This window comes from Argopecten irradians, chromosome 5, assembly GCF_041381155.1.
Source record: "Argopecten irradians isolate NY chromosome 5, Ai_NY, whole genome shotgun sequence".
NCBI lineage: Eukaryota > Metazoa > Mollusca > Bivalvia > Pectinida > Pectinidae > Argopecten > Argopecten irradians.
The window spans coordinates 11,613,527-11,632,560 of NC_091138.1; the positions used below are offsets into that span (position 1 = coordinate 11,613,527).

At 36.1% G+C, this 19,034-nt stretch overlaps 1 protein-coding gene across 2 annotated transcripts; it reads right to left on the reverse strand.

Annotated features, from left to right (window-relative positions):
• Window positions 1-462: 462 nt before the first annotated feature.
• LOC138322855 (uncharacterized) lies at window positions 463-18,899 on the reverse strand. 2 transcript variants are annotated; one of them, XM_069267000.1, is made up of 8 exons: window positions 18,797-18,899; window positions 12,784-12,907; window positions 11,556-11,723; window positions 10,951-11,025; window positions 7,670-7,892; window positions 7,314-7,534; window positions 6,858-7,018; window positions 463-3,878 (listed from the first exon to the last, which is right to left on the reverse strand). In XM_069267000.1, the coding sequence occupies exons 1-8, from the start codon at window positions 18,812-18,814 to the stop codon at window positions 3,615-3,617; spliced, it is 1,254 nt and encodes a 417-aa protein (XP_069123101.1). In that variant the 5' UTR covers window positions 18,815-18,899; the 3' UTR covers window positions 463-3,614. The 2 variants fall into 2 exon arrangements, with proteins under 2 accessions (XP_069123101.1, XP_069123100.1); XM_069266999.1 differs by lacking the exon at window positions 18,797-18,899 and adding an exon at window positions 18,306-18,758.
• Window positions 18,900-19,034: the final 135 nt, after the last annotated feature.

Genomic DNA, 19,034 nt, shown 5'->3' on the forward strand with positions numbered 1-19,034 from the left:
ATATCACATCTCCATTGCTACTGTATACAATGACATCAATAAAATCTCTTCTATTTTTACTGGAGTATTGTGTTAAATTTCTGCCAAGTGCATGGTCTCATGTTAGTGGCTGCATGAGCTTATTTTATTTGTTGACTTGCAGTAGATTGGAATACTTAGGTCATAATGCAACATTTGCATTAGAGAGTTTGATCATCAGGGTTCTGAGATAGATTATGATGTACATGTATTCTGTATTTGCGTGTTACTGAGTTATTTGTCCATGCGGGTAGGTATTGATTCAGATTGTGACTTGTTTGCGAGCGTAACATCACACTTTTTGGAGAAAACAATGTGAATTGCGGCAACAAAATATTGACGTCACAATGGATACCTCCTCACTAGGGAGCTAATTTGCAAAGACGGAATATCCTAGGATGAATTGATGCACATTGATTTTGAAATAACAAAGTAGAAAGCCTGTTTATTTGAGTATTTTGATATTTATTAATGCCTGGAATGTTACAGTGAAGAACCAATATTCCAACAGTAAAGATTATCAGAAAAACAAGTTATTTTACTTATAAAACTGAAAAGTGATACGTGGTCATTTAGTTTTTGCAGCAATCTCTGCTTGTATAATTATTTGTTATTCTGGACCTATCAATGCAAATTTTACATATGGAAGATTTTAAATCAACAGTGTTTGCTTTCATCTACAAAATCTTGAAATTGATGACATCAAGACGGAGCTTTGAATCATATGTAATGGAACCAAGGATATGTAAAAACATACACAATGATAGTGAAATAACTGATGTACATCGTGACATGGTTAAAATCCAAAAAAATATCAGAAAAAATGTTGGTAAATGTATTCAATTAACAGTACCACAAAAACATGATATTCGTGTAACATTTCTGTAAAATGCCCTAAGTCAACTATAACTAAGGCTGCTTGTATAACATTTCTGTAAAATGCCCTAAGTCGACTATAACTAAGAAATACAATATCCTGCCCGCCAATTTCATCCTGTGATCGTCATATTCTTAAAACAAGACTCGTTCGTCCAAGTCACGTAGTGATGTAATTCTTATTAATATACAATATATAGAATTCTGAGAAATATCTATGAAAACACAATCATAAATTATTTTCATAAATGAAAGGAAGCTCAATCAACAATATACATGTATAAAAATATTCCGATTGCCCTGCAATCTGACTCTGACAAGATATGATAAAGTCAGATTAATCTACATTTTGTACCCATACAAAATCAACAAGAATATAAATGATCTTGTTTTATGTCCAGTCATTTTAAAGACGTCAGGGTCATAAAAATAATACCAAAACTTTGTAATTACTGCCCCCTGATTTGCCACATAAAGTTTAGGGGTTAGTGGTACACAATGCCATCCCCTAAATAGATAGAATTACATGGAGGACACTATTGGGTGATATAGTTGTATGTAACTTTAATTTCATTATAAAATGAGTTTTGTTTAAATGCAATATTGATACATGTATCACTGGGAATCATCATTCTACAGTTAAACTGGCAGTATAGTATAAAAAAAAATTTAATGTTGTAATCTACTGTTGCACAGTATCACGTACATGTTTATCATCTATTGATTCATTTTCTTGAAAGCTTAAAGGAATATTAATTCTTCAAAGCAATGTTTTTTTAATGGCACATCATGTACAAAAAATGGGTTTTGTTTTAATGACACAGCCTGGCCCCAATTTCTCAAAACAAAAGTGACGGCTTAAGTCAAACTTATTTTTTTTTATTATGGAGCCTACCTGGTAATATGTTAATATTTTTTACTTCAGTTTGTTTTTTAACTTAGTTTGTTTTGAAAAATCGGGGCTTGTACATAAAGAAAGGACAGCCTATATCACATGGACCATTCATGACCTGCATGTACCAATGATAATCAAAACTAGAAGCATTTCTTGTCTGCATGGATTTCTTTATAAGACAGATGAAATACTGTATCATATTAGCATATTGACTCACAGTTTATAAATACAAGTGTTCCACAAGAGGAACAAAGTACAGCATACATACAGGTCAATCGATACTACAAAATATAAATTACACCCTTTTGGTTATTGAAAGATAAATACCGTATTCGACCCAATAAGCGTCCATGTCCCTATAAGCGCCCCTCCCCTTTTTGAGGCCTCAATTTCAATTGCCCAGAAATTAATAAGGACCAAAATTGCATAAAATGGTATAGATTTGCAATAATTTTGACTTATTAGCACCTTTTCATTTTAAGCGCCCTGGGCGTTTATTGGGTCGAATACAGTACATGCTTTAATCCTGACTGAAGATTTGGCACTGGTCACATCTGATACATTAATACACAAAATAGCTCTACACTGATACACACCAATCTCTACCATCTCAGGGCAAGACAACATATACAAATACTGTTAGGCATGGCAATCTCAACTTTTACTATGTAATTAGGTAATTTAATATGATATTTGCTGAAAAGTTGTTATTTCTTAACATATCATGAATTGGTGGGGTATAATTAGTTGGTATTTTTATTGGTGGAGATAGAGCCTATAAAAAGAAGTCTCATAGCATTAAGAACAAATAATCTTAAGTTTGATAAAGCTCAATTAAATACCTCAACTACTAAGAGGGGTAATATTACCATACTGCATTATTTTTGACATACTGGTAATAAAGCTATTTTACAGTGGATCACATGCAGCATACATACTAAAATAGTAATTATTTAAAAAAAAAGAGCAAAAAAGCTATTAAACATGAAATGAGGAAAATATTCCTTGTATGGGACTAGTAATGAAAAATTGTCATTGTATACTTTAAACATGTTGGCACATAGGTTACACCTAAATCTTACAGTTTATGGAATGTAATTGTAGTGCATACTACACACCAGCTCATTTTCGCAGCAACTAATTAATTTCACATTTTCAAAGCTAACAACAAATAAGCTTATTTTTTTCAATTTTGACTTATATTGTTCTAACACACCTGCATTTGAAACATTTTCCAATAGCGAGTATCTTTGTGATTTTTAATTAATTGTGATTTATGCGGAAATTAATTGCACACGAAAATAAGTTGGTTTTTAATACAGTAACAGTTGTTGTAGAATTAACTCTACAATGCCAGTCTCATTTTGATTTTCTTTCTATGATATACCTCTTTAAAAAATAATTTTATGGGAGTTACATACGCGGCAGATGTTTAACTCAGCAGGAAAAGCCTCATTATTTTTCCAGGGAACAGGAACTCCACCTTTTTGAAATATTAACTCTATGGGAGTATGTGGTTATGTTTAATTAAGCAGAACAGTCCTCAGGAACTTTACCTTATCTAATGCTTTAAAATGATAGTTCATGGAAAATAACTGATAATAATAGCTACCCAAGATGTCATCAAAAGGTTTTAAAGATAGGTCGAATATGACATCATAAGTTTTAATTCAGAGAACTTAAAACAATATCAAATATGACATATATCTATGATGGCACAGACAGAATTATTTCATTATCAGTATGTTTATAAAGTAGCTTGGTTTAATCCTCACTACAGTTTAGCACTTATACATCCCTGGGGTTATAACCTATAGCTCCATGACTAGTTCTGTTTTGCCTTTGGTTCCTTGCTGGGGCTTGCTGTTCCCCTTGGTAACCCGCCGCAGCCAATCAATGAGAAGATCCAATACAGTCCAAAGAGACTGGCGAAGCCGACGACTACAATGTATTCCATGTGGTTCCTGTATGGAGTGCCACATACGGTGTACCATTCCTTCCCCACAGGTGGTTTTCCCTTGATGCAGTGAAAGTCAAAGTAGTCTTCGTCATAGTCATCTAGGCATAGGTACTTCCTCTTTGTCAGGATCTGAAACAAGGGAGACAACTTTGTTCAATGGTAACTAGGCCTATATATTAGGCAATCTCACCTTAAAGAGAACGTCCACAAACTATTAAAGTGGTTCACAGGATTTTCATGAAATATTTATACTGCTTTCCAGTAAAACACGATTATAGCGAATCTCTGGTGACCAACAAAATCACTTCTTTATAGCGAATCTCTGGTGACCAACAAAATCACTTGTTTATAGCGAATCTCTGGTGACCAACAAAATCACTTCTTTATAGCGAATCTCTGGTGACCAACAAAATCACTTCTTTATAGCGAATCTCTGGTGACCAACAAAATCACTACTTTATAGCGAATCTCTGGTGACCAACAAAATCACTACTTTATAGCGAATCTCTGGTGACAACAAATCACTTTTAAGCAATCTCTGGTGACCAACAAAATCACTTCTTTATAGCGAATCTCTGGTGACCAACAAAATCACTTTTTATAGCGAATCTCTGGTGACCAACAAAATCACTTTTATAGCGAATCTCTGGTGACCAACAAAATCACTCTTTATAGCGAATCTCTGGTGACCAACAAAATCACTCTTTATATCTTGGTGAAACAAAATCACTTTTATAGCAATCCTGGTGACACAAAATCACTTTTTATAGCGAATCTCTGGTGACCAACAAAATCACTTTTATAGCAGCGAATCTCTGGTGACCAACAAAATCACTTCTTTATAGCGAATCTCTGGTGACCAACAAAATCACTTCTTTATAGCTAATCTCTGGTGACCAACAAAATCACACTTCTTTATAGCGAATCTCTGGTGACCAACACAAATCCATCTATAGCGAATCTCTGGTGACCAACAAAATCACTTTGTTATAGCGAATCTCAGGTGACCAACAAAATCACTTGTTTATAGCGAATCTCTGGTGATCAACAAAATCACTTCTTTATAGCGAATCTCTGGTGACCAACAAAATCACTTCTTTATAGCGAATCTCTGGTGACCAACAAAATCACTTCTTTATAGCGAATCTCGTGACCAAAATCATCACTTGTTTATAGCGAATCTCTGGTGACCAACAAAATCACTTTTTATAGCGAATCTCTGGTGACCAACAAAATCACTTTTTATAGCAATCTCTGGTGACCAACAAAATCACTTCTTTATAGCGAATCTCTGGTGACCAACAAAATCACTTCTTTATAGCGAATCTCTGGTGACCAACAAAATCACTTGTTTATAGCGAATCTCTGGTGACCAACAAAATCACTTCTTTATAGCGAATCTCTGGTGACCAACAAAATCACTTCTTTATAGCGAATCTCTGGTGACCAACAAAATCACTTCTTTATAGCGAATCTCTGGTGACCAACAAAATCACTTCTTTATAGCGAATCTCTGGTGACCAACAAAATCACTTCTTTATAGCGAATCTCTGGTGACCAACAAAATCACTTGTTTATAGCGAATCTCTGGTGACCAACAAAATCACTTGTTTATAGCGAATCTCGGTGACCAACAAATCATTAGCAAAATCACTTCTTTATAGCGAATCTCAGGTGACAACAAAATCACTTCTTTATAGCGAATCTCTGGTGACCAACAAAATCACTATTGTGACAACAAAATCATTTTATAGCGAATCTCTGGTGACCAACAAAATCACTTCTTTATAGCGAATCTCGGTGACCAACAAAATCACTTCTTTATAGCGAATCTGGTGACCAACAAAATCACTTCTTTATAGCGAATCTCTGGTGACCAACAAAATCACTTCTTTATAGCGAATCTCAGGTGACCAACAAAATCACTTCTTTATAGCGAATCTCTGGTGACCAACAAAATCACTACTTTATAGCTAATCTCTGGTGACCAACAAAATCACTACTTTATAGCGAATCTCTGGTGACCAACAAAATCACTTCTTTATAGCGAATCTCTGGTGACCAACAAAATCACTTCTTTATAGCGAATCTCTGGTGACCAACAAAATCACTTCTTTATAGCGAATCTCAGGTGACCAACAAAATCACTTTTTAAGAATCTCTGGTGACCAACAAAATCACTACTTTATAGCGAATCTCTGGTGACCAACAAAATCACTTCTTTATAGCGAATCTCTGGTGACCAACAAAATCACTTGTTTATAGCGAATCTCTGGTGACCAACAAAATCACTTCTTTATAGCGAATCTCTGGTGACCAACAAAATCACTTGTTTATAGCAAATCTCTGGTGACCAACAAAATTATTTCTTTATAGCGAATCTCTGGTGACCAACAAAATCACTTGTTTATAGCGAATCTCTGGTGACCAACAAAATCACTTCTTTATAGAGAATCTCTGGTGACCAACAAAATCACTTCTTTATAGCGAATCTCTGGTGACCAACAAAATCACTACTTTATAGCGAATCTCTGGTGACCAACAAAATCACTTCTTTATAGCGAATCTCAGGTGACCAACAAAATCACTTCTTTATAGCGAATCTCTGGTGACCAACAAAATCACTTCTTTATAGCGAATCTCTGGTGACCAACAAAATCACTTCTTTAGAGCGAATCTCTGGTGACCAACAAAATCACTTCTTTAGAGCGAATCTCTGGTGACCAACAAAATCACTTCTTTATAGCGAATCTCTGGTGACCAACAAAATCACTACTTTATAGCGAATCTCTGGTGACCAACAAAATCACTTCTTTATAGCGAATCTCTGGTGACCAACAAAATCACTTCATTGTAACGAACCTCTGGTGATCAACAAAATCACTTTGTTACAAGCATAATTCATTATACAGATATTACAGACAATGTAGGGGAACCATGATGGGGAATTACTAAGTTATAACAATGTAACATTGTAAGCATGTTCGTTATAAGCGTGTTTTACCTCTAGATAAGTGGAGCTGAAGGGATTTCCAAATGATTAATAAACTTGAAGACTTCAGTTGATTCATTTTTATAATAGGACATACTCATTTCCAATCAACGCACCTGTCCAGAGGCAGCTGTCATGTTCACGGTCTCGTTACAGGGCCCTATCACTTCGTGGAGTCCGATGGAGACTTGATCCTCAGGTTTTCCTGTCACCACCAGATGTATGAAGAATGTGAAGTAGACTACTGCCAAAAGTGTGATCTCCGTTAACCAGTTTGCTGTGTAGAGAAAGAGGAACAATGACACATTGATAGTCAAGAAAGGTCTCAATGTACCGGATTTAATGTGAAACAATGTGATTATACAATGATTAAAGATAACAATTAAAACAGCAATAACACAGATCATCAAATCAACATACCAAAACTGATTGGTGCTATTTTCTATCCGCTGCGAGACTATTATACCAAAATAAGAAATGGGATTATCTCCCCTTACACCATATTTCACCAGCTTCTCAATGAAAAGAAATATATTTTGAAAAATTCCAAAAAAGCACCCAATGTGACCTACTTTTCCTGAGTTTTTCTGCACTAAGTGACCTCTCTAAACATGCTGCCCTGTCTCCCTTCCATACTATTGTTATGTACACAACGAAGAACATGGCGACGCACACTTCAGTGTGAATGTTGTAGTTGTCATGGAGAATGTGATAGTTAGGCAAGAACTGAAGAGTTCCCAGAGGGAAACCCAACATACCTGCTAACATAGTGTTAGGAACCTCCTTAAAAAATCTGGAAAAGAAATTCCGTATCATCAATACCACAACAACAAACTGATTCTGCTAATATTTGTACATATCAAAATTATTTTACAATTTCAGTACAAGAAAATAAAACATAATTATTGATCCAGGAATAATCGCTCACCCTTTACTCTGGAATCTGTTTGTATTTCCACCAAATAGTCTGTGGAAGCCATGAAATGCGAATGTAAATCCACAAGCAAAAGACGCATGGAAGTAGTAGCTGGTCCAGGGGGCCCAGTACATACGGTCGTAGATATTAGGATCAGTGTCATGCCATGTCCAGGCCATGTGCTTTACAGCACAAATATCATAAGGAAGATCAATCAAAACGACAGTCAGTCCAACTGCAAAATAACAAATATCCATTACTAGAAAATATTATTTGAATCATGCAGTTAAAGTTTGTCAAATTGAACTTGTATAGCTTAAACTCTGTTTAATTCAAAGTATTTTGTTGGTCTAGACTAACGCTTTAAGTGCACATTATATATTCATTCACAAGATTAGTAAACTCAACTTGACAATACTCAGATAACATAAAGTATTACCATAGGCATTGACATACAAGTTTTGGCTGTATATACATGTACTTAATTTCTACATTTATATAGTGATTTTCGTTGGGGATTCCTAGCACTGTCCGTTATGGACAGGTGTCCGCTATATAGAGGTGTCTGCTATTGCAAATTTACAACAACCTTTGAAGAGTACCTAGCTGTTGAACTCAAGTTGAGTAATGGTGACAAGCTACTTATTGCGAATATCTACCGTAGCCCCAACAGTACAGCTGAGAATTTCAGCTACCTAACAAACTTAATGAGAGAAATGTCAATTAGAAACGCAAAACACATTCTGATCACTGGAGATTTCAACTCTCCTGAAATAAATTGGACTGACTGGACAACATGTACGTCAGAAAACCATATATCTACTCGTTTCTTGGAGTGTGTTCGAGACACTTTTTTATACCAACATATCCATAAGCCTACCAGATATAGGGAAGGTCAAAATCCATCTATACTGGATCTAGTTTTTAGCAACGATGAACAGATTGTCAACGATGTTAACTATCTTCCAAGTATCGGAAGGAGTGACCATATTTTATTGTCTTTTAAACTGAGTGTATCACATAGTGACAATCATACTAAACAGGAGAGGAGGAATTATCACAAAGGGCATTACGGCGCTATACGCGAAGAACTAACCTCTGTCAACTGGCTAAACATCATTCAAGTTGAGGACATGTCAACGACCCAAGCATGGAATGTTCTTGTTGAAACCATAACTAAACTAATTGAAGATAAAATACCCGTGAACAAGACATCCCCAGTTAGGAAGCGTTGGAAGCCCCATCTTGACAACGAAGCCAAGCAGTCCATCCGACAAAAAAGGCGGAAGTGGGTCCGATACCTTCATTGTAAAACAGAAAGTAACTTTAAAGTGTATCAGAGAGCCAGGAACACTGCAACACGACAGATTCGACGTTCACACTATCATTATGAAAAGAAACTAGTGCAAGACATCAAAGATAACAGCAAGCTCTTTTGGAAATATGTCGGAGAAAAAACACGAACAGGAATGTCTATAACCAACGTGGTAAAAGCGGATGGTACACACACCACTAACCACTATGATACCGCCAATGAGCTGAATAACTACTTTGGATCAGTCTTTAACCCACCAGAAAGTGAAGATCCACCACACTTCCAAGTGAGACCATATCAAACAGAACTTCATGATATCGAATTCGACAGGAGTTTAATTGAAAAAACTATAAAGAAATTAAACCCTAATAAATCTCCAGGGCCTGACGTCTTTCATCCTAAACTTCTTGTTGAAACTTCAAATGAAATATCACAACCCTTGGAAATCATATTCAGGAAATCTTTAGACGAAGGGAAAATTCCAGACGACTGGCGAATTGCTAATGTGACTCCTTTATACAAGAGTGGGAACCACAACAAAGTGGAGAACTACCGTCCAATAAGTCTGACTTCAATCCCAGGCAAAATTCTCCAAAGAATCATTAGGGACAAACTCGTAATTCATATGGACGAGAACCATCTCTTCACAGAACATCAACATGGCTTTAGATCTGGCAAATCGTGTACTACCAACCTATTGGAGGTCCTTGAACATTGGGCAGAAGCCATAGATAAAGGGAGTAATGTCGACGCAATTTATATTGACTTCAGTAAAGCTTTTGATAAAGTCCCTCACAAACATCTACTTAAAAAACTAAAGGGTTACGGTATCACTGGAAAAGTACTGAAGTGGATAGAAGACTTCTTATCCAATCTACAGCAACGAGTTGTTATTCATGGTGAAACTTCTGGACTAGTAGATGTGACTAGTGGTGTACCACAAGGTAGTGTCTTAGGTCCTGTTCTATTTCTGATATATATCAATGACCTGCCCGAAGTAGTCCAACATAGCACAATAAAACTATTTGCTGACGACTCTAAAATTTTTAGAAACAATAACAACCCCACCGAGTCTCAAGAACTTCAAGCAGACATAGACAGTGTAGTCACTTGGACTAGAGACTGGAAAATGGCCTTGAACACTAAAAAATGCAAACACCTCAATATAGGCAATCTAGAACAAGACACGCATTATTCCTTCCCACAAAGTGAACAAATAGAGAAGGTACAGTGTGAGAAAGATTTAGGTGTACTTTTCGACAACAAACTTAAATTTAGTCAGCATGTTAGTCAAGCAGTTAATAAAGGAAATCGCATACTGGGTCTAATATTCAGGACATTTGTCTATATAGATATAACCATGTTCTTAACCCTGTACAAAAGCCTAATTAGACCTAACTTAGAATATGCAACCCAGGTATGGTCTCCACTGCTAAAAAAAGATCAGATCGCTCTTGAAAACGTCCAACGTAGAGCCACTAAAAGAGTTCACTCTATTGAAAATTTACCATACCATTCAAGACTTAAAAAGTTGGGACTTCCCACCTTAGAATATAGACGTAAAAGGAACGATGTGATCGAAGTCTATAAAATTCTGAATGGTATAGATAAACTAGATAAAGATAAGCTATTTACAATGTCTTCAGCTAATACTAGAGGTAATAGTTTAAAACTCTTTAAGAAACAGAGCAGGACTAAAGTCACACAAAGTATATTTAGTCGGCGAGTGGTAGATTCATGGAACTCCCTTCCCAACTTCGTAGTAGAAGCCCCTACTCTGAACTCGTTTAAAAACCGACTGAACACTCACTGGAATTCAGTACCATGCAAGTTTTACCCCAGTTTTTATATGGCACAACCGGACAACTATTTAGTAAATGAACAAAACGCGCCACAACTAGCTGGAACCAGCTAACTACGGTGTCTAAGAAGAGGTAACAGGTAACAGGTAACAGGTTTGACTGTACTTAATTTCTACCTGCAAACGGTTCTGCCCACCATTTCAGTCTCCAATGCGCCACAGCTACAGAGGCTGTGTACAAAAACACAGCATCTGGAAAAGGATAAAAATAATTTATTTTCTTGTTAAGACAGGACAATGAGTACTCAACTACAAAGGTATATAAAGTGGAGTCTAATTTAAATACACTATTTCGATATTTTGGTTTAAATGTTTGTGCTATAAGCTACTAATAACTCTCGAATATATACTAACTTTTCTTTTACTTTTTCTAATACCAAGAAACAGGTGGAAGAACAAAATGATGTCTATTGTTAATTTTAGATTACATTTTAGTTTGCTGCTAACTCAAGACTTGATCTGAAGGTGTAAGTGAAGAGGTAAAGGTTGGAAGATAGAGGTGGAATGTTTGAACATTTCATATAACATAGTCACAAGTGTAAGATTATATTTATCATGTAACTTTTATTAATAAAAATATAAGTGAAACTTTTAATTTCGACTTTATATAAAACAGAAGAAATCCAGCTCGGATCCAGGATGTGACGTTTCCATCTTAGAAGACAATCATGCGAGGTCAAATATATATGTGATGCCATACAATATGTGATAATTAAACTAACAGATAACTACGATGTAAAGAGGAAGTCTTCCTCCCAGGAACATGATCGTGCCCTGAGCATGCCAGAAGTTGTCTATCTCTGGAAGGTTGTAGCTGATGGCTTCCACAACAAGTCCGTGTAGGATGACCCCTAGCCACAGCCATTTGAATCGTCCGCCATTCCTTAAAGCTGCATAGAAAATAAATAGCTTAAATATCCATGGCAGCAAGCACATAGTAACAGGGTGCAGGATTTACAATAAATTTAATACCTGCCTCTGCCAGGGATCGAACTCGGGACCTCTGGATTACTAGTCTGACGCTCAACCGATCGAGCTAAAGAGAAGTTCTCTCTAGCCAAGCGATATATTGCGGCTAGTATTGACCAGGGTTACATACTCCCCCTCCAGGAATCATCTCGTCCTCGAGTTTCCAGGAGTCACAACGATTCCTTCGCAGGTATCGTGAAGTATCATTTCCGAGTCCCTACATGGGCGCCAATGTAACAGGGTGCAGGATTTACAATAAATTTAACACCTGCCCCTGCCAGGGATCGAACTCGGGACCTCTGGATTACTAGTCTGACGCTCAACCGATCGAGCTAAAGAGAAGTTCTCTCTAGCCAAGCGATATATTGCGGCTAGTATTGACCAGGGTTACATACTCCCCCTCCAGGAATCATCTCGTCCTCGAGTTTCCAGGAGTCACAACGATTCCTTCGCAGGTATCGTGAAGTATCATTCCCGAGTCCCTACATGGGCGCCAATGTAACAGGGTGCAGGATTTACAATAAATTTAACACCTGCCCCTGCCAGGGATCGAACTCGGGACCTCTGGATTACTAGTCTGACGCTCAACCGATCGAGCTAAAGAGAAGTTCTCTCTAGCCGAGCGATATATTGCGGCTAGTATTGACCAGGGTTACACATGTATCACCATACTTACAGAACTAAGGTTGAATGGTCCACCATTCCTTAAAGCGGCACAGAAAATAAATATCTTAAATATCCCTGGAAGCAAATGCATACCGGTAATTTGTGTAGTATCACCATGCTTCTAGAAAGGGATGAACAGTCTCGTGACTTTGGATAATCAAATCTGTTTTTTTTTTTCTTTTTCTTTATTTACCTTTACTTCTAATAATTTACACATAAAAGGATACTCATCATTACTTTTGACATTTTATGAAGAAAGATACTCAACCAGGAATTTCTGGAAAAGGGATTACAAAATCCCCAGTGAAAACTTACCATGTATTAGAGTAAGGAGAGCACAAAAATAGGTCATAAACTCCAATTTTAGGAAGCTTGGGTGATGTTTGTATATATCTGAGGGGTCACGGTACTGCACCCACCAACTCAAGTCCTGCAGTTGCTAGTAACATAAAAGACAATTTTGGTAATATCTTTAAATGTCATGATTGTTGATAAAAGATGGAAAACCTAAAAGTATAATTCTTAAAGACATATGCCTATAGCTCAATGTCATTGTCAATCTTACTAATATGGCCTATTTTATACTTCAATAATAACATAAAATACAATATTATGATGTATTGTACGTGTGTTGGGGTGATAAAAAGAATATCAGAATTATATACTGATCATGAAATGTACAGTAGCTGATTTAAAAATAAACTGAACACTGGTAATATTAAGGATAAGATTTCAGAAGAAAAATAATATTTTGTCAATCTATTCAGCTAAAGTATACATTTACCATAGATTCTTTAATAATGGCACATTCACATTTAATTATCAATCAACAAGTTGGGTGTAAATGGTACTACTGTCAGTAAATGTACCTCCCATTTCCCCTCCACCCACCTTCCAAAGTCATAAGTGCATGTATATATATATTCTATATCAGGACATAGTACTGTAAATCTGATATTGTCAATCATGAAAATTTTCCAAACTGGCACTATACATATATGTAATATGGTCATTTTCAATTGTGAATAAAATGCCCTCTATCGACCCCCAAATGCACTACTGTATATATTATATTCAAACATAAAGAGTCAATAATGCAATAAGTCACATTCGTATCGCTTTAAAGGGACAATTCACTCAGACTAATTCTTTTACATAACCAAGAAGCAAAATATGGCATAAATGTATTGTTCTACATTTCTTATGAAACATATAACATAACAAGAGGCCCAGAGGGCCTGTATCGCTCACCTGGTTTGTAATTCCAAGTAATATTCTGAATACAGGTTCATTGTTTCTTTTCTGAAGGAATTTTAATATTAACCTCTAAATCCCCTATTGGGCCCCATCCCTCCTGCCCCCAGGGGGTCATAGCCAAAATTTATACAAGTTTTGTTCCCCTTCCCCCAAGGATGTTTGTGGCCAAATTTGGTTACATTCCATGCAGAACTCTATGACTAGTAGCGATTTAAAGAATTTACCTCTATTTCCCCTATTGGGCGCCCCCCCCCCTCTCCTGCCTCCCCCGAGGGGCCAGAGCCAAAATTTTATACAAGTTCTGTTCCCCTTCCCCCAAGGATGTTTGTGGCCAAATTTGGTTACAATCCATGTAGAAATCTATGACTAGTAGCAATTTAAAGGATTTACCTCTATTTCCCCTAATGGGCCCCGCTCCTCCTGCCCCCGGGGAGTCAGAGCCAAAATTTATACAAGTTTTGTTCCCCTTCCCCCAAGGATGTTTGTGGCCAAATTTGGTTACATTCCATTCAGAACTCTATGACTAGTAGCGATTTAAAGAATTTACCTCTATTTCCCCTATTGGGCCCCGCCCCTCCTGCCCCCGTGGGACCAGAGCCAAAATTTATACAAGTTCTGTTCCCCTTCCCCCAAGGATGTTTGTGGCCAAATTTGGTTACATTCCATTCAGAACTCTATGACTAGTAGGGATTTAAAAGATTTATCTCTATTTCCCCTATTGGGCCCCGCCCCTCTTGCCCCTGGGGGATCAGAGCCAAAATTTATACAAGTTCTGTTCCCCTTCCCCCCAGGATGTTTGTGGCTAATTTTGGTTACAATCCATGCAGAACTCTAGGACAAGTAGCGATTTATAGGATTTACCTCTATTTCCCCTATTGGGCCCCGCCCCTCTTGCCCCCGGGGGGTAAGAGCCAAAATTCATACAAGTTCTGTTCCCCCTCCCCCAAGGATGCTTGTGGCCAAATTTGGTTACAATCCATGCAGAACTCTATGACAAGTAGCGATTTAAAGGAAATGTTGACGGACGGACGGACGGACGGACGGACGGACGGACGGACGGACGGACGACGGACGCCGCGCCATGACATAAGCTCACCGGCCCTTCGGGCCAGGTGAGCTAAAAATATTGACAAATTCCACGTCATTGTTTAGTATTTTAATTAATATCGTTGAAATATCAAATCGTTGATCAATATGATTAGGCAGGTACAATATGGACGCTGTACCCAAACCGAGCAAAAGTCACGCACAATAAACAAATGAACTACATAACCACTGAGAAGGTGATAAAATGATTTTTAGGCAAGACAACTCACCTAATAAGGTAAACACACTACTGTCAGAGCGATTTGAGCAGTTCTAAACAAAAGTTGCATCACTGTACGAGCAAGGGACAGGGTTCGGCATACAAGAAGTTCGACCACAATGTGTAATGGTGGACAGCGAGCGAGTTTGAACATCTACACACACGTCACAACCATTGGCTTTTCAGGCATATCACAGTAAAACAGACTGATCTAATGTGCATTAGAACTGGGTTTTTTTTTTTATATATGTACACATTTTAATGTTCTCTTAGACTGAATTGTCCCTTTAATATATATATACATATATATAGTTTAAATAAAATTGTTTATCTTTTTGTTGTGATGTTTTAGTTTATTAACTAAAGTTAAGGACACTTCTCAATCTTACCATATCAAATACTAACTTTTAATTATAAATTGTAGGATAGTGTGGACCTTTACCGAAAACAACATGTATACATTCCAACAAAACTATAGCAATTATTAGTCTTTATCATTGCACAATAACTTTTTGTTTAAATATAATCATAGATTTAGATATTCAATCTCAGTAATTGTAACTTAGAAATGACGGTACATGTAAATCCTAACAGGCTGTTGTACCTCATTCCATTTGTTAATCTAAGCATACAATCACAGCAATGTCTACGGATACACTGTTAAGTGTGTGTGAGACCGAGTGCATGACATCAAAACATGGGCATGGAAATAAAGATGTAGGTGTATGTGTTTAACTGCATGGTTTGGTCTTCTTTCTCCCACTTTTTGGAGATCAAAGGAATTATAAAAACACATGCCAATAATGGTACGCCAATTATAGTCTGTTCTGAAAAAGTACTGGACTTTTACCTGCATTTTTATAAATAGTCACAATTTATGAACTATTTAATTTAACTATTTAACTGTATATCTATTTTGCATTTTGTTATACACTAAAAGCATTACACTAAACATAATGAGAGATAATCAATCAAAATTAAAACATATATATATATACAACATATGAAACTTAAAGATGCTCCACCGCTGACAAATGGTATATTTTCACTATTAAAAAAGTTACAAAAGTTACTTACTTTACACTGTTACCACCACTGAAAAGTTTGAAGTTTTAATTTAACTTCAAGTTAGAAAATATGAAAAATAATTAATTGCATCCCGAAAAAATCCCAGGGCACTACAACCTATATGGAATGAAGTACTGATTGCGCATGCACCAAAGGCAAAATAAATCATTTAATATTATTTTTTGTGTTAATTGGACATCTATATACACAATTTAACACCAATTATTGTTCAAATGATGAATATCATTTATACTCTGTCGGCGGTGGAGCATCTTTAAAGCACATTTGATCCCCACCATCTCACCAAAGGTGACACCTTACCTGAGATGATAATCATGCAGTCAGACATCACAACATGTAGGTAATTAGATAATACCTTACCTAGTTTTCATCACTAACCCCAGGGGGTCTACAGCATTCAATTCATACCATGCTGTGACAGCCTCAAGTATTGTTTACAGGTCTACAAACCCCTAGCAGGCATGTGGTTGTGTTTTAAAAAAAAACACCTACCTTTGCTGTATTTTATGAAAATGTACTTGTTCTTTTCATGTGAAATTTTATGCATGCATTGTTATGATATTGTTTTTTATTTTCAAAATGAATATATTTTTATACAATAAAAATACTCTCTATCCTGATTTTTTGGTTGCAAATATTAATATAGATGCCTCAAATTTGGAGATGTTTATCAAATTAATCAACACTGAAAATACTTAAAGTTTTATGAATGTATCAAACTATTATTAAATAATCATTTATTATTAATTTATTTAACAATGTTTAACGAATGCAATCAGTCAGACAGACAGACAGACAATCTTTATTTCCTCTTAAAGAGATTTACATGGTCATTTCATGTCAGAAGTTATTTACAAATCAATTAAACAGTTCATATCTTGAATCATTCTATGTAAAAAATCTGAGACAGTTATCATTACAACTGGCCATCGTTCATCGTCAAGTAAAATGTCTTGTTTACTGCCGAGTAGAAAGAAACATTTCTCATGATCTTCTAAATTGTCAAATTTGACGTATTCATAAACATCCAAGTAGTTTACCAGAAATTCTAGCATTTTATCTCGTGTTTCGAATAGACAGTAGCACTGTATAAGGAAGTGAACAGTTATATTATCGGTTAATTTGTTACATAATTTACAGAGCACTGGTTCTTTTTCATGACGATAGCTGAGCTTGATCATTTCACTTAGTTGCCATGTGTAGTTCGGATACTTTAATGCTAGAGTTCAAAGAGGATTTGGGCCATAGTTTTGGTGAACCGAGGCGTAGATTTGAAATGATTCCAAATGGACAATTTCACCAAGCCATTTGGTTTGATAAAAGCTTTGCACAACATTTTTGCAGAATGATTTCCAGAAAAAGCGAGATGGTTGGAAGCCTTCAAAAATGTAGTCAAATAGGCTGTCTGTAATGTCAAACTTGGAAGCAATAGCGAATATATCAAATACAAAGCTTTTTTCGTTTAATGACTTCTTGCCGAAAGCAAACGCGCATAAGCGTACTATAAATAGTAGTTTCCAGACAAATAAACTACTTGCGGAGCACAATTTGTTCCAGAAAATCAGTTTTTTCTGCTCAACTTCTCCACATATGTCGAGCATTCCAAGCGCCCGGGTTGTAGCTAGAGTCGGCGATGTTTTTTCGAATCCTTGACACCGTCGTGCAGCATATCGTTGTGTCTTGCGTAGATCCTCTTGTGATTTCAGAGTAGGTGCTCCCCAGAGTTCTGAGCCGTATAAAATCACCGGCTGAACGATGGTTTCAACCAATTTTGAGCTGGTGATTGGATTCATACCACCATCATGTATTCCTACGCTGATTAAAGAGTTCAGGGATCGCCGTCCTTTTTTGTATTTTATGAAAATGTACTTGTTCTTTTCATGTGAAATTTTATGCATGCATTGTTATGATATTTTTTTTTTTTTTTTCAAAATGAATATATTTTTATACAATAAAAATACTCTCTATCCTGATTTTTTGGTTGCAAATATTAATATAGATGCCTCAAATTTGGAGATGTTTATCAAATTAATCAACACTGAAAATACTTAAAGTTTTATGAATGTATCAAACTATTATTAAATAATCATTTATTATTAATTTATTTAACAATGTTTAACGAATGCAATCAGTCTATAAATATGATTTATTATTCCTACATTGTAGTTATTTTTGTGAACATTACCTTCATAATGTAGTAACAATATAGGAATGATGGCGGTTTTGGCATCAATCCTCTATCCGAGTGCAATATAGTTCATCTAATGTAGTGTACTATACTAGCTTAGTGCACTGTGTTTACACTGTACAGAAGACAAGTAGTAATAGGTTACCTTACACTCATCATATAGTTATTTTAACCAATAGTGTGCCCTATAAGTATATAAACATTCCAACCCGTCATCAGACACGGTGGCCTGTGACTACAGACTACACATATCATTCAATCAATCTATGTAGTTACATCATGTAAATGATCATGAAACGATACGTGTATGCAACATTAGCTCTACCTTGTTAGGCCTACTGAAAATAAGAGTAGCTAGATTTTTTTCTTTCAATTTCTATTTTACATTCTTGGTGTAAAAATAAGCACAATGAAATATTCACGACCTCATATGTCTAGACTACGTAATATTTGATCATTTACATATAGCATTGTGAAAAATAAACAACCTTTTTAAGGAAATCCATGGTCAGATACAGCCGCCGCACTCGCGTGTGGTGCGATTACAAGTGTGTGTACGTTGACCTTTTGACCTATGACCTAGTCATGAGAGCAAAAGGTTTGAGGTACTACAAGGGGTAATTTCTCAAAATCAGCTAGACATTTTTATATTGTTTACAATTTTTCCTTATTTAGATCATAAAAAATATCAAAATAATATTTTATTGTAAATTGTAGCAACTTTAC

Coding starts and splice junctions, on each gene's coding strand:
- LOC138322855 (XM_069266999.1), bottom strand. CDS start 18,350: ATGCCAAAACCGCCATCATTCCTATATTGTTACTACATTATGAAG. Junction 11,724..12,783: donor TCTCCTTACTCTAATACATG/GTAAGTTTTCAC, acceptor TTTTCTATGCAG/CTTTAAGGAATGGCGGACGA. Junction 7,535..7,669: donor AACAGATTCCAGAGTAAAGG/GTGAGCGATTAT, acceptor TTTCTTTTCCAG/ATTTTTTAAGGAGGTTCCTA.